The sequence below is a fragment of the Mytilus edulis genome, chromosome 8, assembly GCF_963676685.1.
Source record: "Mytilus edulis chromosome 8, xbMytEdul2.2, whole genome shotgun sequence".
Lineage (NCBI taxonomy): Eukaryota > Metazoa > Mollusca > Bivalvia > Mytilida > Mytilidae > Mytilus > Mytilus edulis.
In genome coordinates, this window is record NC_092351.1 from 11,833,004 (window position 1) to 11,857,745 (window position 24,742).

Sequence of the window (24,742 nt, forward strand, 5' to 3'; positions counted from 1 at the left end):
TGTCGTCGATAACTCAAATAGCTGTACAATGTAGAGGAAACATCATACAAAGCAGGTGCTTTAAAATAGGCTGGTTAATAACATGAACATGAAAAGAAACTCTTTGTTTCTCTAATTGCTTACAAGAACTTCCAATATTTATAGCCTATTAGAAATAATATCAACAAAAACTTTCGCTACATATATATAAATCTGATGAAATGTTGTCCCTTTCCAAATTTAACCTAAAAAAATGCTTATGGGAAAGATTTTACATCAACTAAAAATACACCATAACTTTGGTAAACAAAATGTATACTTACAGGCCACGAAAACTGGAATCTTATCAATAAAGTTGACAATTCAAAATCATTTAGTGTTTGTGACAGTATAACATTGCCACCTAAGACAGCAGTACTGGAATTTCCAAAGATGCACTCGGGTAATTCAGGCACATTTGTCGTGTGTTGCAGGAGGCAGGCGCTTACAAACGTTCGACACTGATCGTTACAATATTCCTTTGTACCGACACAACACTCACCATCAGAACGACGTCCATTTCCGTTGTATATTGATAAAATCGCCATTTCAAATATACCCGATGAAAAGACCTAAAAGTAAACAAAGTAAATAATTAAAATTGCGTCGTGTTTTTTTTTGTTTTTTTTTGTCAAAGTAAAAATAATGATGATCAGTCAATAATATGAGAGAACAATTCTTACGTTGAATTTACTAAACAAAACAGAAGGTATGATATATTGACATTCACGTGGACCATTGAAAAATAAGAAAATTATTGTAAAGTATTCTCAGGAATTACACCCATTAAAAATTTTTTACGACAATACTCTGTCCTTTTTTATTTTTTCAATTTAAATGGATGTTTTGCCTTGGGTTTTGCATTTAACAAATTTCGGGGGGTGGGGGAGGGTGGTGGGTTCCAGAAAAGTTTTGCTATTTTATGATATAAGCATCAAGGTTAACCATAAAAAAAAACGATATAACAAGAGATGACATAACTTCTGCTGATCTTAAATCTAACAATAACCTAGATAAAACACGTTCAGTGAGATGAATTAAATAATATTCAACATAAATTGTAACATATGTATGTTGTCACAGTGTTGTTATATTCGACTTGTCTACAACAAATTATCTATGTCAATAAGTTTCTACATTTTCTTTTCAATACGTGGAACTGTATGCCTTCTTTGCTTGCTATAAGGTTTTACTGAATGAAAGCAAAGAAAATATGATAAGATTTATGAATGAACTTTCATGTATGAATTAGAGACAACAGAAGTTTACTAATGTTCACATCTCATAAATCCATTCAGAAGATACAAATCTGGAAAATATGAATAAATATTTATTTCAAGACAGATCTGATACCAGAAATTTACACACGCATTGGTATAATAGTGTTTTACAGTACTTTTTAATTTGCATTTCTTATAGATATATACATATACATATATAAATTCAGATGTGTTTTCTTAATTACTCATTGTCCTCAAAATTATACAGGGCAATAATTGATCATTCCTGGTTTTCATTTGGTTGTTTTTTCGTCTTGACTTTGGCGTGTCCTTCTTAGAAAATACTAATTAAAAAAGGATGAATTTCATGCGTCAAAGGCTCTCTTCTATATTTATCTTCTTCGTCTGGAATGCTCAAAGCGGAACGATGTATCAGAACCGACACAATTGAAAAGAAACATGAACAAAAATGAAATAAGACAACAGCAAAATCCATATAAATTAGGGTGAAAAAACTCAACAAAAATACCGAATACAAGACCAATTAAATAGGGGAGGTACACATAAACTAAAAAAAAACCAACGACTATCAACCAACGTAGCAAATCAACTGTCTAATTCCTACTTGGTACAAACATACAAGGAAATGGTGGGTTAACCCTGTTTTTATAGCTAACAAAATCGCCCACTTTTATACCAGTCGTTTATAGTTTCGTTGTATTGACCAAATTGGGTCAGCATTCCCAACAGACATATTAATATGGTAACATGACAATAAGAGAAATCAAGCAGCCAAAACTGTGTAAGTATACATAAAAGTAAAATCACAAAAATACTGAACTCCGAGGAAAATTCAAAACAGAAAGTCTCTAATCAAATGACAAAATCAAATGATAAAACACATCATATGGACAACAACTGTCATATTCCTGACTTGGTACAGGCATTTTCGACTTTTTGCGCCTGTCCCAAGTCAGGAGCCTCTGGCCTTTGTTAGTCTTGTATTATTTTAATTTTAGTTTCTTGTGTACAATTTGGAAATTAGTATGGCGTTCATTATCACTGGACTAGTATATATTTGTTTAGGGGACAGCTGAAGGACGCCTCCGGGTGCGGGAATTTCTCGCTTCATTGAAGACCTGTTGGTGACCGTCTGCTGTTGTTTTTTATTTGGTCGGGTTGTTGTCTCTTTGACACATTCCCCATTTCCATTCTCAATTTTATACAACACAACTGACTAAACAAATAATGCTTTTATGTCAAACTTAATATAATTCGAGGTATAATTCATGGCAAAATGATGGCGTAAACGTTGATAAGTCTATGCAAAACAGCCGATATATATAGATAAAGTGGTCCAACATTTTTTTATGAATTCTTGACTTCAGTGTTTACTTTTAAAATAATTGAGAACTAACTTGTGAGTGCGTGGTGTTCTTTTTCTTCCAATTTACGAATCCTTGGCCAACCATTTGCGGATACTTTATTTCGGGTTTACCCCTTTTTAGCGCAATATGATCGACTTAATTTCGCGATTTTACATGTACCTTATGTAGTTAGACAAGGGAAGATCAAACTTCGACGAAAATCGCGAAAATAAGTTGGTTTACAGTATAGCATCATGTAGGAATATATACAAACTATCATCATTAACAATTAGGACTGGTGTGACTTAATAATATGATGATACTATGTCTTTTCCAATTGTATTCATCATTTTTGCACATTCCTGACAAGGTCTTATGATGTTTCCCCAAGAATACATGTAACATGAATGACATGCATGCAACAATAGTATGATAATATTGTTGGTTCGCACTTCTCGTTTTACATAACTGATTTAAAGTCATTTAGTCTTTAACCAGTTTGACAGAAACAGTGGCGGATCCAGAAATTTTCATAAGTGGGGGCCCACTGACTGACCTAAGAGGAGGCACGCTCCAGTCACGCTTCAGTGATTCCCTATATAAGAAACCAAATTTTTTCTTGAATAACTTTACCGGGTACCTTCAAAATAAAAAGTTAAGGAAACAGAATACTTAGGTAGCATTTAAATGATATGAAAATTATCATAGTTCATGTATTGACAAGGCATTTTCAGTGGGAACAATACGCATGAAATTTTTACAAAGACCGTAAAATAAGAAAATAGACAATCAATCGCTTGATATCTAGTAAATGATAAAACACACAAATATGAAAACTATAGACGAATAAATGTTACAAACATCCATTTCTTTTTTTCAGGAATTTAACAGTATGGGTTTTTCTAGAAGTCAGTAATTCTTGAAGAATATTCAAAAAGTATGAAAAATATTTATACTCAGTTCCTTCTAGATAAACCAATCAAACGAACCAGAGTTAAACGTATGTACAGAGGACGTGGATTTAGTCTACAAAAGATTCAGTAAAGTTCGAATCAAAAAAAGTAAAAAGGCCAAATTCAGTAAAGTTGAAGAGCACTGAGAACCCAAATGCCGAAAGGTTTAAACAGCTAAGGTAATATATTCCTGGTGTGGAAAATCATTAGTATTATGCTTCAAAGTTTTGTAAACAGTGAATTCATAATAATGATCATATTAATAATTCATGTCAATATTTCAGTGTTGACTTTTAGGCTGGTAAAGCAATTTAAGAAGAAACCTTAATAGAGAGTGGCATCGATCCAGGTGGTTGTAAATATGATTGGTGAAGTTCCGTCCTCTTATAATCTTATGGTGATTAAGCATGTGTCTTTCATTTTACTGTTATTGAACTCCACAAAACTTCTACATTCCTCCCCGCCACTTTTTTCCGTAATTGTTGAAATCGTCGTTGCCTTATACCCATCAAATAAAAAATATTGATACATCTTCAATAAAATTCTGCTTTAGTGACGTTTTCAACTGGGATTGAAGCGTAATCTTACGCAATGCAAACTGTGTGAATGTTTTTTTTTTTATCTCGGTTACATGTTATCCAAATAATCATAATGTTTTTTATCTTTAACATGATCGGCTTAACTTTAACTTATTTTGAGTGACACGTATTTTTATAATATCAACTCATTATGGACCACCAAGAACTTTTAAATGTGTTACTGTTACAATTTTGATATTCTGAGAAGTTTTTAAATCTGAAATTGTAAATATATCATATCAAAATAATCAAAGTTTGTTTCTTTTCAATACGAACTTAATATATGTATTTCCATTATTGGACATCGTGTATGTAAACATAGTCCCTCAAAAGTAAAATAACAAAAATACCGAACTCAGAGGAAAATTTTAAACGTAAGCCCCTAAACAAATTGCAATATCAAAATATCAGACGCATCAAACGAATGGATAACAGCTTTCATATTCCAGAAATCGTACAGGAATTTTCTGGTTTTATAGCTAGTTTAACCTCCCACTTACATGACATTCTCTTAAAATTCCATCATTGTGACAACAATGTTTGAACAAAACAGACAGGTTTTCAATAGATAGTTGAAAAATAAAAAATAATAAATAAAAAGAAATGAACACGTTGTCCAGGGATTCTTCGAACTTGAATTTAACTGTGAGTGAATTTGACCAGTTAACATACCGAGAAAGTCTTGATTAATTTCATCGCCTTAAAAATAAAAACAGATTCCATGTACGCGCAATTAAAATACTTGAATACAAAACCATCTTCACAATTAATTAAAAAAAAAAACAGAAACACAACTGAAACTAGGCGTATAATCCTAAACATTACACGTTGAAACTTGTAATTGTGAAAATGGTAAAACTAAATTAATTGCATTGCAATTGCTTCACTCTTTAGGTAAAATTCATAAAGATGAATACATACATTTATATATAAGAAAAAAGGTTTAAAAATCAATATAACATACTGCAAACTTTCTTAACAATTTCACAGATACCTATTGTAAAAAGTAAAATCACAAAAATATTTAGTACATTTTGTTATAAAACATCAATTTGGTCAATGATTATTAGAGAGAATGGTCCACTATATATAGTAGTCACAAAAAACGATACCGTATTTGAACTCCATTCATCTACAAATCAAATACATATGATTGAAAGAATCTGACCAAATTTGAAAGTTAGAAATACCGAGTTATTGAACACAGGTGTCATATTAATTTTGCGGAAAATGTTGCCAAAATGTCTTAAATATAAAAAAAGTATTCAACAATATGCAAAGGCATTCAAAATTTTAAGCAAACCATCTTTGTTAAAACAAAATATGTTCCTATCGGTTTTTTTATTTTGGGGTAAAAAATGCGATTTTGAGATAACAAAAATTCCCATAAAACAGTTTCGCGTTTTTGCCTTAAATCATTGATTTTGATAAGAATACCACTACGTAAAAATTAGACCAATTGGGCAATTATTTACCTTGGTACAGTGTATCCAATTTCATAATATATGGAAAATACATTGCTTTGTATCGTTTCGTTTGGTGATTTTTATATCTGCAAGTATTTTACAAAATTATTTATAGCCACTGATTTTAATTAGCGTTTATTACCTTCTATAGTACTTTAGGATTTAGAAACGAAGAAACGAATCTGAAATATAATTTCCAAAACCTATTTATTTAAGTTTCGGATTTTTCTATTTGTTTTGTCATCAATTTTTTATTTGATTTTGGCCTTCCAACTGCCTAAATTCAAAAACCTCTGACGGATTATAATCTAAACGAAAAACATGTCATGCGCATCAAGTTGTTATCATAGTATCTTTGAAGAGATTTTGTTTATATTCAATAATGAAGGCTGTCTTATTTAATCTGTATTTTTCCAAACAAGCTAAAACATAAATTTGTCTACATTCGTTTTTAGATTTGTTGCACTTCAGTGCTTCTGTTTTCCTCTTATAGTTGATGTGTTTCTCTCGGTTTTATTATGAACTTGGATTTGTTTTATTGCAATCGATGTATGACTTTTGAACCGTAATATACTACTGTTGCTTTTATTTATATATTGAAGCAAACTACACACTTTTCAATCATATCGATTTTGACAATTATTCAACATTGCAACAAACTAGTACTCGATAAGGACATATTTTTGTAAACGGCTAAGGCAATCAATGTCTTGGGGTAGAATACTCTTAGCGATTCCAATAATTTGACATCTTTTAATAAGCAGTGCATTTTCAGTATATTTACATATGTCAATGATAGTTCATGTCAACTCAAATGTATTGACTTTTGAACCGGTAAAGCCTTCGGGAATGAAACGTCCCCCAGCAGTGGCATCAACCATGTATAACCTCATTTAAAATACAAAGCTATTGCTATTATCACAAAGACGCGCCTTTCGTATGTATAACATTTAATAGTGGAATCAAGATAGGTTATATGTTTATAAACAGGGAATAATTACACCTTTTTGTGAGGAAAATGCAAATTAAAGTTTATCTTTTTGGTCTGATATAAGTTGGGATAAATTTTAATTCACTCATTTATAGATTCCACTCAATATCATTGAATACGATGACGGTACTGATTGAAGTTTGTATCGTGGCTTCGCTCTATTGTGCTGTATCGCCTTAATTCTACCTAAAGTTAAAACCTCAATTCGGCAATATCGTTAACGTAATTGTTAATTGTATAACCTATACTGACTTAGTTGACAAATAAAAGCAACACAATCCGCATGCACATGAAATACTTAATAGAAGGCACGGTGTATCTTGAAAAATAATATTTCCATTCTGTTCAATCAAATCTAATAATAAAACTGCTATAAATAGATATTTGAGACAATAACTGTTTGTTAATCATCATTATGTGCTGGCGCTTTTATGCATCAGTTTATACTGGTGTTGATTTTATCGAACAATGCTAAGTTTCACAGAAACCTGCTGTTAAGGACATGCTTGTTAATGATATGAACCATGTTCGATTTCGCAAATACATAGTACGTTTTACGTCTATTTTAATCATATATCTCCTCCTTTTTTTGTGTGATGGTTCGTCTTTAGTGTTACTTTATGCACTGGTATATGTACAGATGATAAATGAAGGATTACTTATAACAAAATGTATAAGTATATGTAGTGTCTTGCGTAAAGTTTTGAAATACGATACTTCTTAATTTTTTACAGCATTACAAGTTAAGCGCTTATAAACGGGTTGTGTTCGATTCTTCTTATAATATAATGTTTTTATTTTGCAGATGCAAATGAATACTTTTGGAATACAGTCGTCGGTCGACAAAATGATAAGAGATATACATCGATTAACTTTCGGTCTTTCTTATTTTTATATATATAGATATCTCATTATATATATTTTTAAGAATGACACTTAAAACTATGGTCTAATGATGGAATTTTAAACTTCTTAACTGTTGTGTTAGTTTATATAACATAACAACAGTACAACGTTCATTGCACCGTTAACTCAATTAATATCTCTTCACTGATGCTCGAAGCCAAGTAGGTGACTGAGGTAGGTGATGATTAACCACGATATTACATAGTTAGTAGGTGTCGTGTATATGACTTATTTTAAAATATGCTAGGTGGGCTTCAGTGGCAGCCATGGGGGCATACTGTAAAACATGGTATGGTACGATGGTATGGTATGTGTTATGGTATGATGGTATGGTACGTATACCATCATACCATGGTATGCATGAATGGTACCATGGTATGGTATGATGGTATGGTACAAATTCCTATACCATGGTACAAATTATTATACCATGGTATAACTTGATGGTATGAAGCATGGTATGTTTTTTTGAAGTAGGAAATCCTAAAAAAATAATTTAGGTAATATGAATATGTTTTTTTTTTTTAATTTGTCTTTTTTAATTATGAAAATAATATTTTACATTGTATTTAAATAGCCCATCCGAGCTCACCCATGAGCATGAATGTTAGGCCCGGTGTTTCTGCCGTGTTTGGGAAAAAGATCCCTGAGTCCGGCTTCATCAGTGGTCGACTCAATAAGTTGTATATTGGCGTATTATTTATGTTTTTTGTTTTATTTCGTATATTATATTGGACCATATTCAGATTTTCTTATATTGTGCTCCAGTCTATCAAGAACTAATCTGAAATGATTAAACCCAGTCATTAAAAAAAGGTTTTTTTTCAAAATATTAAAAAAAAAACAGTTTGGGTCTTTACAACTATTTAAAGCTACTGTCTAACATATTAACAACGTAAGGAAAACAATATGCTAATTAAATAAATGTTAATTTCCATTTAGACATTGGAGAATGGTTATACTACAAGACTGCATGAATCAAATAATAAAATTAACAATTGTGGCATCATCCTGTTACTAGCTGCAGAACTGTAGCTCATAGGTCCTTATGTTATTTTTTGACTATTTGCGGACCATTTTTGAGAGAAATAAGTGTGACCTGAACCTGGGTCACAATTCCCAACATTTTGAAACAGGAAAAATCCGTAGCTCTATGGTCCGCAAATACAAAAGGGCCTATGAGCTATGGTTCCGCAGGTATCCTGTTACATAAATTAGCTTAAATTTAAAACTTGCAGATATAACTCGAGAGATAAAAGTGTGCAAAAATTACACAAATATTGATTTCAAAGATTAATGAAATTTTGTATAAAAGATATTAAACAATTCTCACAATACAATCACTTTAAATATAACCAAATAAAATATAATTTTAATCAGATAACATAATATAGGGATACAACTTACCTTTTCTCAATATTCTTTTCACTTTCTTTCTGTTTTCCAAAATCCATGCTGATCTCTATATAGTTTCAAGTTTTCATAGTACACCTTTCATGCTATATCTTTTTTATATAGCCTTGCTCAATTTAGTTTAAGGGAATTAAGGTTTTTATTTTATTTTATTTTTTTCATAGTTTTCATTTAGTACTACCGGTTATTTTTGTTTGTTATATGGAACATCTCCCCTATGTCTAAAATGGTTTTGTCTTTGTAACAAAACCCCTAGAATGATTTTCTTGACATTTTCAAAAGTGACACTATTTGCTGGCAAAAAAAAAAGCAATAAAAAAGTCCTTTAATTGAACAAAAGTTGCAGTCACAGCAGATTATATTCTTACTAACTACAACTAATCACCAACCACACTTTGGCTGTTTTTCTTCAGCATGATAGTTTTACTAGGTGGCAAGGAAAGTACAAGAATAAATCAAGATTTTATCAATTTTAATTTTTGTTAACAACTTCATGAAACTCTTAACTTGCTTAATAATGTATGTCTATATCCTAACTAAAGAACTGACTCAGCTTTTAAATGTGTGTGGGCAATTCTTTTCTAAATTAATTGTTTTCATTCTGAATGTCTTGGACAAATTGAACCAATGAATATTTTGTTTACATTGTTTTTCAACAAAATATTCTTGTCCCTATTACTCTTTGAAAAAAAAGTTTGTTTTTGAATAGGTTTGGAATAGGTCAAAAAAGAAAGAAAAAAAAACCAGATAATTAATAAAATCCTATTTAAGAATTATAGGTTTATTAACTTTTCAAAATTTCCTCTTTTGAAAAACCATACCATGCTTCATACCATGGTATAATAATTTGTACCATGGTATAGTAATTTGTACCATACCATCATACCATACCATGGTACCATTCATGCATACCATGGTATGGTGGCATTCGTACCATACCATCATACCATAACACATACCATACCATCGTACCATACCATGTTTTACAGTATGCCATTTATGGGAAGTCTTCCTTGAAGAAAAATGTTGAATAACAAAAATACCGAAATCCGAGGAAAATGCCAAACGGAGAGTCCTTAATCAAATGTAACAAAATCAAAAGCTCAAACACACCAAAAGAATGGATAATAGCTTTTAGAACTTTCTATAACATGGTCCATATATACTATTATAACAATATGGGGTAATTTCAAATGACGGGATTCGCCTCGATTAAATGTTGCTCTCTTCTGAATATTCATACTGTATGATAGGACTACAGACTAAGTTATTCTTATTGATAAATTTAAAGGAGTGTTCTCACAACATTTAATTGTTTTGTCGAAATATATATTTTATGACTGTAAAAAGTAGACGATATAATTGTGATATAATTAAACTGAAGTATTACACTGGCGTTTTTATGTATCATTGCAGTAATAGAAATGACAGTTTTGATAATGGTATAATGATTGTGCTGTTGTAAAACTATGTTATATCATGGTTTATGTTATACTAGTATATGAAGAGGAAGAAATTACTACAGTCATTCCATCAATCCTGTTTCAGGCACAAAAGCATTGATAGATTCCTTAAATTCATGAAAGTATATGTCATGATTACCTAGAATTAGAGGAAGGGCAGATTCTCTGTATTTTTTGTTTATCACATTGCTATTTTCAACAAGTAACAGTATTATATATCCACAAGTCATATTTCCGATTATTGCTTGAATTAAACATACATATGAACATATCAAAACTTCATTTATGGACTTTCCATGTACTGTTATTACCAGTGTTAATTCCCTAATCATCAATTCCGTAGCCAGTGTTTTCAGTACAGACATGATTTAACATGGGTTTTTTTATATTCTACATTGGTAAATTCGAAATTATAAAAAAAAAGTTTGCTTATTATTAATGTCCCATTGGTTATGTACTAGTATTTCCTCAAGCCTTCAGGTATCCATATATCTATCGGTATTAGAATTTGGTTTGAGGGTTTCTGTCTAAGATGAATCAGAAAATGCGATTGCACTTATAATATTTTCTAGAACTCTATCGATACCGCTCCTGTTGGACTGTCAGTTCCCGAGGGTAACATCGGCTTTGTCGATACCGCTTATGTTGGACTGTCAGTCCTCGAGGGTAACATCGGCTCTTTCGATACCGCTCCTATTCCTATTGGACTGTCCGTCCCCTAGGGCAACATCGGTTTTGTTGATACCGCTTCTGTTTGACTGTCAGTTCCCGAGGGTAACATAAATTTGTCGATACACCTCCTATTGGACTGTCAGTTCCAGAGGATAACATCGGCTCTGTCGATACCGCTCCTGTTGGACTGTCAGTTCCCGAGGATAACATCGGCTCTGTCGATATCGATCCTGTTGGACTGTTAGTTCCCGATGGTAACATCGGCTCTGTCGATACCGCTCCTGTTGGACTGTCAGTCCCCGAAGGTGACACAGGCCAGGAAGTGCGTCGATACTGACAAGATTTATAGGAAATCTGATTCAGATTATCTGTTGATCAATTGTAAAAGTATTTAGAAAATAAAGTTTGAATTCCCTCGGGATTTGACAATTCTATTTGGTCCCGTTTGTTCATAAAGCTCCTAAATTGTTCAAGTATTTATACATTCCCGGCTTTTAAAGTGTTCTTTGTGAAGGTAAATCCAGCTTGAAAAGCAAATCGATGATACAAAATTCATCAATCTTATTTCGCTTTTATGGATTGTGGGAAAAATAGATTACGTTTCCTAAAGAACTTTAAAAGGGAGACGAAAACCGAACTTCTGTTGGAACTTTTATATACAACTGAGAATACGAGAAAATTATTTCATCGTATTTGGCACAACGTCGATGAATTTTCGATTTTTAATATCTCTCCAAATTCGTATTTGATTTGGCTCATGAAATGTTTTAATTCGAGCGCCACTGGTGAGTCTATGTTAATAATCATCAGCCTAGCATCTTAGATGAGTTTTTAGATATTGCTAACGTGATTGAAACTTTACAGGGGGAAAGTGGCTATACACTTTAATAAAATAGACAGCCGTTGATGTAGCAAAAGTGTTTGGATCAGTTTTGTTCATTATAGGTATAGACACACTGTTGTTATGAATCAGTTTTGAATATATAATGAATTGTTCATTATAGGTATAGACACAATGTTGTTATGGATCAGTTTTAACATTAAATCTGTTGTTATAAATCAGCTTAGACTATTAAATCAAAAGTGGTTCCGTCGTCATACACACATGTTGTTATGAATCGAAAGAGTTACCTACTTACTTCGCCCATTGGTAATATTATGTATTTTTATACAAGAGTCAATTGTCTTCATAAAGTTGCAATTTTTTGTTTTTCTTTTTCGGATGGCATATTTTTAATGAATACTTACAAGTTAGATATCTGGTAATGTGAATAAAAGATAAAAGGCAATAGTAGTTTAACGATGTTCAAAACTTGTAAATCCGTTTGGACAATACTAACATAAAATATAAAACTCCGACGAATTCGAATGAATTCTAAAGGAAGATAAATCGGATGTTTTATGAGGTTACACTTTTCCTGCTTAAATTAACAATTAAACTAATCCAGATTATGTCGTAAAAGTCACAATAGCTGATAGAAATTTAAAGCTAACTTTTACCATCAGAAGACTAAACTGGTGTCTTCAGATTTAAAACAGAAATAATATGTCTTTCGTGAGTTCGGACACTTAACGACTTTAACACATGTGCTTCTTCCTCATACCTGATGCAAGAGCTTGTGGAAAGTATAACAAAAATACAGAACTCCAAGGTTGTATTCATAATATGAAATTCGGCGGAATGTATGTCACGCATTTCATGTCCGTTCTCTAATTATCAGATTTTTTAAACCATACGCAAGAAATATTATGTACGATTCATTTTTTTTAATTGTAAATAAAACTGCTGATAGAAAAGATGAGTCTATCTTCCAATATAGCACGAGGAAAAACACTGTAGAGAGTTTAGTAGATCTTTCAGTTGATGGGCACAGCTTGACTATATGTTTGTGTTGGGACGGAAAACAAGAGCGATCTAGGAAGTATGGATTTTAAGCTTGAATATACTGGTTTCTAAAACGTTTTCATAATTTAAAGTATTTGATCCCGTCCAGGTACAATAAGTCGAAGATGCCATCGGGAACTTGTTTCCGTGTATTTTCAGTAGGATATACTGCAGCTAAATCTTTGCTAAAGTGAGGCATTTGTTTGACTGTGTGAGGTACAAAAATACACAGTCACGTCCGTTCGAAATTTGAACACGAAACGACTCGAGTAGACAGCGTGCTCTCTGTACGTTAAAGAACCACTGTAACAATTCTCTGATGGGTCCGTATATCATATGTTGCAAAGCAAAATTTCTGTTCATCTCATTTTCCAGTGACGGTCAAAATTTCCAATACTTTGTCATAGTAGATCCCTATCTTGGCGATTTTTTCGATTGTATTCTTTCTTAATGTGTTCGTGTTACAAACGAATATGAGGTGTTTGATATTGGACGTTATGGAAACAGAAATCAATCAATTATTTTAATATCAAGTGCCTTAATAATTTGTGATTGTTATAACTTTTTCACAGAATTATATGGAAACTTTTTATAGATCTAAACAAAAGCATTACTTTTGTCTGTGCCACCGTGTTGTTAATGATTTTGAATAAACATGCAAGATTCCGTTGTTCCTAACTAAACACTAACAGAATTTTTTGAAATGGTAATTAAAAAAAAACCTTCGTAGTATAGTAATTGTACAATATGCCTGAAAATTGGTATTTAGACATGCTGAATACACTAGTAATGATAAATCAATGTAAAAGGTTGACGGTTAACTAAGTTTGACATATACATGTTGTATAAGTATATCGATATCTCTGGCAGAATTGCGATGTTTAAGATAGTTAAATAAACCTTCATACAAAGAAATAGTTAACAGCTAGTCTATATCACACTTTTTAAAAAGTACAATATAAGTTCCTTTTCGCCAAGATGAGTGGCGGATATCTAGGGGGCGAAGAGGGCATACGCCTACACATTTTTGATCGCCAAGTTTTTTAAAGATCATAATGTTCACGAGATCTAAAAGGGTTAAGTATAAGCTGTGCTTTGTTTACATATGCCTTTTTGTTTCTATAATACATATATGACGTTGTTCTCTACTTATACATCCTGTCATTGTGTTATTGTACTATGGTAAATTTGTGTATTCTAGTCTTTAACTTTTACTAATACGCTTGGTCTATATGTCATTTTGTGCTTCTTTGTAGCATATTTGTTTGTTTTTGTAGTGATTAAGATTATAACACAAAGCTGAATGCTGTATTCCTATTTTTGACACATTTACATATCATGTATGTATGTGTTGTTCACACATCGTTGTCAATATAACAGAATTTGATGCGACTGTCATACAAAAGTGACAGGTTAAGCTAGCTTTACAACCAGGTTTAATCGACAAATTTCTACATAAGAAAATGACTGTGCCAATTCAGGAGTATGATAGTTGTTATCACTTCGTTTGATGTGTTTGAGCTTTTGATTTTGCCATTTGTTTAGGGAGTTCAGTGTTTCTATGAATATACTTTTTAGCGTAAAAGCGTATAATTTCTCCCCAAGCTATACAGGTCTTTTTTATTACTATAGATAGATTATATGCAAGGTAGAAACACAATTATCTGAAATGGGGGTGGGTGGGGAGGTGGCAACTAGATGATAAAATTTCACAATAGAGTTTGAGGAGATATTTCGTTTTTCAATACTTTCTAAATCTTTTGGGTCACCCAACTTGTTTTCTCGCTACATGTCTTACGTTGTAAATTCACAGTACAATGTTTTGTAAATTTAAGGAAACACGCATTACCTCCCATATAAATCCTTTTCATTTATTTTTCAAATAAAAAGCCTCTCCATATTTGTTAATAAAATTTCTTTCATAAGACAATACAATATACATGTTTTCTTGTAAAGGAAGCAGAGCCTGCAGCTAAATCAAATTTAAATATTTAGATTTGCAAGTTTGAGTAAAAATGTATACTAATCATTTGAGTTTCGTAATGACCGCCTGGGACTAACTCAGGAGGATCGAAAGCAACTCAATGAATGAGAGCGAGAAAAAAACTATCTTACCACAAAAACAAATATGCTATTGCATTTCAATCAGAACTCTTGTTGCACCATTTAGCCCTAATTGACATAGCATTCCACACTTTACATTTATTTACATTTGAAGGTGTAGATGTATTTAATAATGTTATCATTTTGGCATATATAGTAGTTTGTAACTTTGACGCTATATATATATGCATTTAAATAAATTGAGATCGATGACAAGTTAATAAACGCTCCGTGTTTAGGAAATCATTATATATATTAGAGTTCTACGTACATGTGGTTGGAATTTGACTGATAATATTTTGAAATGTTTGACTTCACCATAACCAAGTCGGTTTGGGGGTTTTTATGTTGATTTTTGTTGCGTCGTTTAAGGATTACTAATATACATGATTGCTTATGTATAAAATTGTAATAAAATCACATACAGGATTAATATTTTGTATATATAAAATATTATTGTTTAATTTTACAGTGACGTTTTTTTATTTGTTTTATTTGCGTTGATCTAGAACTAAAAATATAATTCCAATTTCAAGAACAAAAAGTTTCATTTCTTATGTTTGAAATTGCATTAAAATCACAAACAAACGGGTCAACGGTATCAATGGCCTGTATTTTTATAAATAATTTATATTTCAATATTACTGTGACGGCGACTAACTACATTATAATTACACTGCAAAAAAAAACGGTATAACAAAAACTTTGCCTACCTGTATAATTAATGAAATATATATAAGTCCTCTAGTTATCACGCCATCCATAATCTGTTCACTCTATAGTCATAATTGATATATTATTTTCAAATTAATAAATCGTGAGGATCTGAAATGATAAGATCAAACTGATGTAAACACAAGTCAACACTCATCTCTTATCTACGGATACTAACTACTAATTATCGCTTAATTCGCTGATATAATCATCTTGACGAACATTTAATCAACTACTCCTTAATGTCAGCATTGTCTTTAAACTCATATTCTCTTAAAAATGAAGCAAACTTCGTTTACCATTAGTTTCAATATGTTTCTCCTACGTTTGAATTTGTTTCCCATGCATTTGACTTCTTTATACTGGTTTGTTTAGGGTACGGCACATGTTTAATCTGTAATCCATTACTGTTTGCAAATCATACTTATAGTTTATTAATAAATATGACTCCACCGCTTCCTACATCGTAAGTCAATTTCGGACATAACAAAGACAAAAAAATGCGTTTTCATTATATTTTGAAATTTATTGTTACGGATTAAGTAAATATCTGTATCGATATTTGTCAAGTATGAAATCGTTACAAAAAAGTTTTCGAATTCGTCTTCAGAATTCTTACTAACGATATCATATAATCTGATTACTAAACTCTGCAATTTCTTATTTTTCATAGCAGATAAAACATTGCTTAATTTGTTGCTACAGGTTTTTTATTTAAAAAAAAAACAATTGGTTAATTCACATTTTCTAAAATGTTGTACAATGTTTTAAATTACACATAACAGATTTCTTAAAAAATTTCAATAATTGGCAATAATATGAAAATCATACAAAATAATGTTTATGTTATCTAGAAATTTTGCAAATGAATATTGCAATTTGTTTTACAGATTTTATTTGATATAATAATTGTTGATGAGCTATTACAAATAAAAAGGAATCATTATTCTGATATCTGAGTATTCGCTCCAATGACATTCGCTTAATATCAATAAAGCATTTTCAACAATTTGTTCAGGTATTTAACCGATGTGTTCTCTCGAAATAAACCAGAAATTTCTACATATACCATGATGAAATCCAAATAATTATTAAAAGGCATTTGTAAAATGTATACAGTAAAAAGTAGAATCACAAAAATACTGAACTCCGAGGAAAATTCAAAACGAAAAGTCCCTCATCAAATTGCAAAATCTCAAAGCTTAAAACATCACACGAATGTTCAACAACTGTCAAATTCCTGATTTGGTACAGGCATTTTCAAATGTAGAAAATGGTTGATTGAACCTGCAATTGGTTTTATAGCGCTAAACCTCTTACTTTTATGACAGTCGCATCAAATTCCGTTATTTTTACAACGATGTGTGAACAAAACAGACATGATCGGTAAAATAGTCAAAATATGGTTACAGCAGTCATCACTGTTACAATCTCAAGTCAAACAAACATATACAAAAAACACAAAAAGTATCTATCAAATTAAAAAAAACACATTCCTTGTTTCACGTGTCAGAAAATGCAAACGTCACAAAAAAAGAAATTTTGTCGTTCAATGTCTATATTCAAAACAATTATAATTTCACATGGAGAATGGTGGTATGCAGGGTTATAAAATCAAAATTTATGTTAGAATCAATTACAGATCTGAAACAGACCGAGATTAAAAATTATCCAGTAGTTCTTTCGAATTTTTAAGAATCCATATATGGTTAATACTACTACGCGAATGAAATAATTGTGTCGTTTGTCGTTCAAAGTATTATCAAATTTATAATAGAACAATAACTTAATCACATAAAATAGAACAATAACATAATGCAGGGATCTTTAAAAGTAAAAAGTCACGTTATAAGTAACAAGGAAACACAAAAAGTCGCATATACAAAACACACCAGCAAAAATGAAAGATAATACAAACACATTGATGGGATGTATAAGTACCGAAGCTTGTCAAATGGATATCACATATTAGAAAATTATAAATTTATGTAATGTGCTATATAAATATAATGTATAGACCAAACAGTAAAAGTAATATTAATAATTGAACAAAGACAAATAAAAGAACTATATAACATGGAGTTAAGATTATAAACAACGCCACCATTCGTCCAGTATTTGAAGGATTGATATATGTCTAGTTCTATACATCAAGACCATCATGTATTATTTGTGAAGTTGATACGGAATATTTATCAACAAGGTCTTGGTACCTTCCAATGCACTTTTTTAGAGAAGGGACGAGACGTTCTTTTACATACCCCTGGTTCATCAACTTCAGCGTCATATATCGCATTTCGGCGTAACCATCTCTGTTCGAATCCTACATATATATTCGACCATAAGTATTAAACACATGGTGTATTTTGGCTTGCAGAAGACATTACTGTGTTGCTAAACTTGTGTTTGATTCGTTTGTCTCTTCTCAATTCAATAAGTGTTACCGTTTATAGCATTCTCTTGTACAGGTTTATCACTTGTAATTTTGTTCAAACTGATATAACAATATGCAATCACTTGGTTTCTTTTCTTTGAAGATAGTTCCTGTTTATCATGCATTATAAGTCACATCAGATTTTGTTAAGCAGAACGATTGCGAGATTTGTTTTAGATACTCGCTGATGTTGAAGACATTACAATGTCTTTACTTTTTGTCTGAAATCTTTTTTTGTTTTTTGTTTTTGTTTTTCCGGTTGCTGTCTCATTGAAGTTTTACATACATTTTATTTTATCATTACATAATCAGCAGAAGTTGTGTTTTTGTCGTTTAAATTATAATAAACACTTCCACAGAGACAAGCGTGATACAATATGCAGGTTTTGACGATTAAACTATAATAAAGACATGATTTACTGAGTGGTTATTCTTTCGTATAAAATGAAACGTGATACAATAACAGTCGGGAGGGCAATAAAATTAAAACAGGGAAAATATGTTAAAGCTAATTTATTTAACGCGCTTTAAAATGGAAATTTGTAAAACTCTGAATGTAATCGACGATTGAAATAATGACCAAAGAAATGTTTGTGTTCTACGTTTGAACTCATATGTTGACATGCTTCTTATAAACTGTATAAAATAATGATTTTTGAAAAAAGGTCTATGTTTGTGTCATATGATATCATATGATAAGACAGTCCAGATCTATTGTAGTTTCTTTTCTGTGTCAAATATTCATTTCTTAAAGATTAATTCTCTCTTTGTTTATTTGTTTCTTTCTTCTCTTTAACACTCATATTTGCTTGCACTGGCATATACCTTACTAATTTCAATTTTAAATCTTAACAAACAATCTAAAACCGTAGGGGTTGAAAACGTTAGTCTGGAAAATGATAAATGGTTCTTACATAATCCTAAGAAATTTTATGTACATGTATTTTATATTATATGTCATAAGAACGGGTTTGCTTCTAATTTGATGGTTACACTCTAGTTTTAATGGTCTACTCATATGTCACAAGTCACAGCCTAGAATGTAGTGCCTATTCAGATGTTAGAATTAAGGGTCTACTCAGATGTCAAAGATCAGTTAAGAATTAGAGGTATACTCAGACGTCACATGTCATACTCGAAAACTTAGATTCTACTCAGATCACAGTTTTTAAATTATAAAGGCCTACTGAGTCAGATTGTTATAGATCACAGTCTACAATTAAAGGTCTTCACAGATTTCCCAGCTAAGTCTGGAATTAAGGGTCTTTTCAGATGTCACAAGTTACAATTGTCTAGAGTTAAAGGTGTATATACCAGGTCACAGTCTATTATGTAGGGTCACTCAGATGTTATATATATCAAGGTCTAGAATTTGGGGGCCACCCAGATGTATCACGTCACATATTAGAGGTAGGGTACTCACAGGTAACGATCTAGATTGTAGGGTCTACTCGGATGTCACAGGTCACGGTCTATTATTAAAGTTAGATGCTTGCATCATGCAAGACTTCCATTACAGAGTCTATAGAATACAAAAAGGTACAATATGTTTATACTGTATTGGTTAAAAGTATATCCTGACGGCTTAATGAAAATATTTTTTTTAAACATTCTTTGCGTTTTTCCCCTCATAAACCTATTTTGTTAGAATTGTTATTTCAATTGGATATTTCTGGAAAAGTCCTCAGCAGATTACACCAAAAAAATACACGGATTCCATGGTGGACTAGCCGACTAAAAAATAAAGTCCAGTTCTGCTAGTAGAGCAGGCACTGCTTACCATTCCGAAGCTTTAGATTTCTGCTCCTATTCTGGAAGTGTTATTGCCACTCGATCCTCAAATGTTCTATTGTATTAAATTCATCATTTTTTATTAAAAAACAATAATATAAAGGACATAAGATCATTGATAATTTGTTAAATGAAATAAAAACTCAAATATAATACAATGATGTAAACAGCTTTATCGTTGCATTCACCATTCTGTCAACTGTCAACGTCATTTTCTGTATGATAAAAACGAGCATAAAACGTGTGAATAAACTAAGCTAGATCTAGATGATCCAGGGTGCTGACAAAATCACAAATCAAAACTCGTCAATGATGTAAGATATAATGCCCACGGAAGTCATAGAATATTACATGTTTTATAAGACAACTGCGCTTGTATATTGAGGTCGTAATATTTTGCACGTATTCAATTTACATTGCAGTACATGAGATACGTATATAATTTCTGTCGCCAGTCATGACATGTTTAAAGCAGAATAAAACTTACACTTTCTATAAATGTTTTATTCAAAAACGATTATCATTAAAAAAAAAAAAAAAAAAAAAAAAAAAAAAAAAAAAAAAAACCTATCTATCGCATTCAGAAAACGTTTAATCTTTATCCGGATTTTTAATGATACATTAGTTAAAAGAATTGACGACTGACAAACAGTTGACGACTCTAAATGTTGAGGATAATATTATGCGCTTTTTCTTAAAAAAAAATTAAAAATATACTGCACGGTGAGTAATTAGATGTATATATATGTTTAGATGGGTTTTTTCAGAGATAATGTGTCGTTCACACAGTGTCGATTATTGTTCCCGTTTGAGATTAGACAGACACGACAAGTCGGATTACTATCAATGATCTGGAATGACCTTTCATTGTCTAAACGCATTCGTATACGTTCTTAACATATTCCGAGAGATCGACGAATCACCCCGACAGTTAGGTTCGTTCTGTAACAATCGGAAAAACTTTTTTTGTCTAGTCGGGATTACAATTGTGACTATAATTCTGCTGTATCGAATCAAAATTGTAACAAAATTCTGTGTTTTCTGGATGTTGTCCTGTGAAACGGGCACGATCTGGAGAAATTTTACGTTGTTTTTATTTTTTGCCGGTCCAGATTGCATCCACTTGTCACTGAATGCGGTCTTTTATCCGGAACAGTTCCTTTATTTTACAAAATACGGCACAAATACCCACGTCGTTACAAAACACGATAAGATGGAGTCCAGACAAAGCCGTTGCCATGCGGTACAACATGCTATGATAGGATGTTTGTTCACTGTCTGGTGTCTGTCGGATCGCATATGGTAGAATCGGGATGCTTTCGGGACATGTTCGATCATTTTTTACCATGTGAAAGATACAAATCGAATTAGAATAGGTTTCTGCCCGTGTTACACTGTCCCGATTTTTACGCCGATGGCAACACGATTATGGAAATTTTCAAAATCGGGACTGATCGTTTCCAGATCGGGCTATTCGTAGTGCCATCTTTAACCATCGTAGGACCATCGGCCACTTTTTCTAGCCTTTGGGGACAACTTCGGGAAGAGTTCTAAATTTTTTAACATGTTAAAAAATCCCCGAAGATGCGTCCGATGTGGAGGGTTCGTATTGAGTTCGTATCACCATCCTCACCATCGTAATGTCACCGGGAATTCATCTTGGAACATCGTATTGCATTCGTGTTTCCATCGTTTCCATCGGGCAGTTTTGACATTTCGATGTCTACACGATTGAATCACGAAGCTACCCGAAGGTCTTACGATGGCAACACGACTTCGTAAAGACTTCGTAATCCCGTCGTGTTGCCATCGAATAAAAGTACGAAGGCGACAAGATGGAACTACGACGGCAATAAATCCAGCTAAATGTAATTAATTTTCGCGCTAAAATACATTTAAAGTGCCATGCGCGATATGCACTGGTCAGTCTAATACGACAGTTAAGAAAGACGTTCACAAAACATGGAGCTCATATCATATGATTCTATGAGAACAGGAAAGGCGACAGCGTTGTTTCTATTAATGCAAATGGAACAAGAAGAGCAGCTATTACAGGCTCAAGTAAAATATTATTTTTTGTCAATTTTTCATATCAAGTAACATAATGAAAATCATAAACGCGCCTCGTACACCAACATTGTAGGAACACGTATATAGGGAAACCAACTTTTTCTTCATTATTCTGATTTTTTATGTATCGTCTGAGTTGTTGTCACACGAATGTTTACTCCATAACCATTTTGTTTTCTATATGTCATATTTTGCCTCATTTGTTGCTTTCCCCTTATCCTTCCTTTTGTATATATATAATAGATATTCTCCTGGAAAGAACTCTTTTTGAAAAAAAGGGATCAACGAACCCATTACCTTACCTTTAAGATAGATCAGTAAACATGGGCATAATTATGGGTGATTATTCAGACTAGTGCACACATTTTACAGTTCAAACAAGGCAATGCCGAGCGTGGCATCCCCTCGTATGTAACATATTGGGGACAAATATGGACACTATATTTGTATATGACACATGCAGAAAATGGTAAATTGAATATGCATATTTGATACATAAACTATTTTTTTTAGAAATCAACCAAAACATTTTAAAGCGTTAAATTGAAAATGGAAAAACAATCTACAACTTTAACTCTAACTTACACGCAGTATTATAAAATAAATTTCATGAAATTATATCATACTGTAGATGGTTATCGCATATATATATAAATTAAATGTACAATATACTATATATTCAATATTGATCAAACAATTTAAAACGCGTGATGCCTTCGACATATAATTTAAATGCATCGTAAGCTGTACACGACGTCTTTTAGGCATCGTATGGCCATCGCACCATCATCGTAATCCATCGTGTAGCCTTCGTAATCCATCGTGTAGCCTTCGTGGTCCATCGTGTAGGCTTCGGCTGAGATAAGAAGCTTAAATACCCGTCCTCGGTTAACCTTCGTATGTACATCTTTTGCTATCGTATATAATTTCGGCACCATCGTATAGACTTCGTTATTCATCGTACTTGCTTCGGTCACTTTTTGGTATTTTAACGAGATCGGGACCAACTTCGTACGAACTTACAATTTTCGCATTCGGGTGTCCATCGTATATAAAAATCGGGACAGTGTGACGCGGGCATATAGAACGGGATGATCGGGACGGCTGAATTTGAACGCTTCTTGAACAATATCTGATTATTGTCGTACTATAGTTTAGAGAGACAGAGTTAGAGAACTGCATATTGGTTTTAGGAGGACTTATTGTTTCACATTTTTCATGTCGGAGCCTTTTATAGCCGACTATACGGTATGGATGTTTCTCATTGTTGAAGGCCATATATTTGCCTATAACTGCTTAAAATCACTACATTTGAACTTTGGTGAACAGTTGTATCAATACTATCCACATATCCTTATTATTATATTATAATATTAGTCCGGTCAGGAGGTTAGTGTAAAGTTGATTGAAAAGTGTCTAAAACATTTGAGAGTATTCTGTTTCTAAAAGTTGGTTAAGACATGTCTATTTAAACTATATGACATTGATTTATGTAACATCAACGGATTCTGACAAATTTAACAGAAGTAATAACATAAAGTACTGGAGAAGTCATTCTCTATCATATCTTAAGAAATGTATGATAAATCAATCAAAATTTGTTTTCTTTGGTGAATTATGAAATCGAATAAACAAACGCAGATATACTTATCTCTCTGTGTGTTTGTTTACCGTGTGAAATACAAGTCATTATAGACATTGGTAAAAAGTTCTAGGATTTCAAAACTCTAATTTAAAGAGTATAACTAGTAAAAAATAGTTACACAGAGACAATTGTTTTTTAAATTCTTATTCGCTTTATGCTTATAACTTCGACGAGTAAGCGACAATAGAATCAAATTTTAAGTGGATTTAAGGTATCACTACTATAGTTCATCTTCAGGTGGTTGGGTTTTTGGAAAGACTTAAAGAGAAATACAACATTTACTTGACTTTGATATTGACATAATTATTTTCAACGAGTTTCGATTTAGAGTATTCGTTTGTTGTTTTTTAGACTTCAAGAATCCAGAATCATTTATCTGTCACACAATGCAATTTTTCCATGAACGACTTTGTCTGCCTATGTATAGTTCGTTTGGTTTTAATTTAGGCTTAAAAAACATTAAATAAAAACATCAACGCTGTCTTCTATTATTAAAATACGTATGTTCCTTTGGATATCAGTTTCGTTTTTGGTGTTGTTTTTGACTCGTTGACGTTTTCCAAGATATTTCTCTCGGAATCTGCAAGGATGAGAAATATGTCATTTCAATTGCTTTTTAAGTCCAATAGTATATGATTCAGTCAGAAGTAGGTTAACCTGGACAGGTGTAGTCACCGACTAACATTATGATATGTACAAGTTAAATATTTACAGAGATAGTGTTGAACACTTACCACCTGTTTGTCTTTTCTCTACGTTCTACTTATAACGGCCTAGTCGGTTAGTGTGCTGTGACGACAAAACACAAACAATATAACATATTCGTTTTAAACTAGAAAACTAAAAGAGCAATGGTTTAATCTACAGTCAAGCTTCTTTTGTTTTACCTAATAAAAGTGTTATCATTTTTCATCAAAAATTTGAAATTGTTGCAAGTAAATTTAAACAAGACAAGATAGTACAGCGATTGATATATTCATATTGCAACATTGCCATACAAAAGCAGTGAAAAGATGTTAAAATAATGAACGATTTCATTCTAGATCCATTTAC

At 32.0% G+C, this 24,742-nt stretch overlaps 1 protein-coding gene and 1 long non-coding RNA gene across 4 annotated transcripts in view; one reads left to right on the forward strand and one right to left on the reverse strand.

Moving 5' to 3' along the window:
- LOC139484823 (uncharacterized) overlaps positions 1–24,742 on the forward strand; it is a 452,262-nt gene that overhangs the window by 385,401 nt on the left and 42,119 nt on the right. The window lies entirely within an intron of this gene.
- The window catches only part of LOC139484798 (protein jagged-1a-like), a 36,842-nt gene that overhangs the window by 9,464 nt on the left and 2,636 nt on the right, over positions 1–24,742 (reverse strand). Inside the window, exons 1-3 of one of the 3 annotated variants that reach the window (XM_071268768.1) lie at positions 16,049–16,164; positions 15,749–15,860; positions 303–590 (exon numbers count right to left, since the gene is read on the reverse strand). In XM_071268768.1, the coding sequence (XP_071124869.1) occupies positions 303–590; positions 15,749–15,799 (339 nt within the window). In that variant the 5' untranslated portion in view covers positions 15,800–15,860; positions 16,049–16,164. Of the gene's footprint in view, positions 1–302; positions 591–15,748; positions 15,934–16,048; positions 16,165–24,742 lie in introns of those variants that run through there. The other 2 variants (XM_071268766.1, XM_071268767.1) reach the window with 2 other exon arrangements.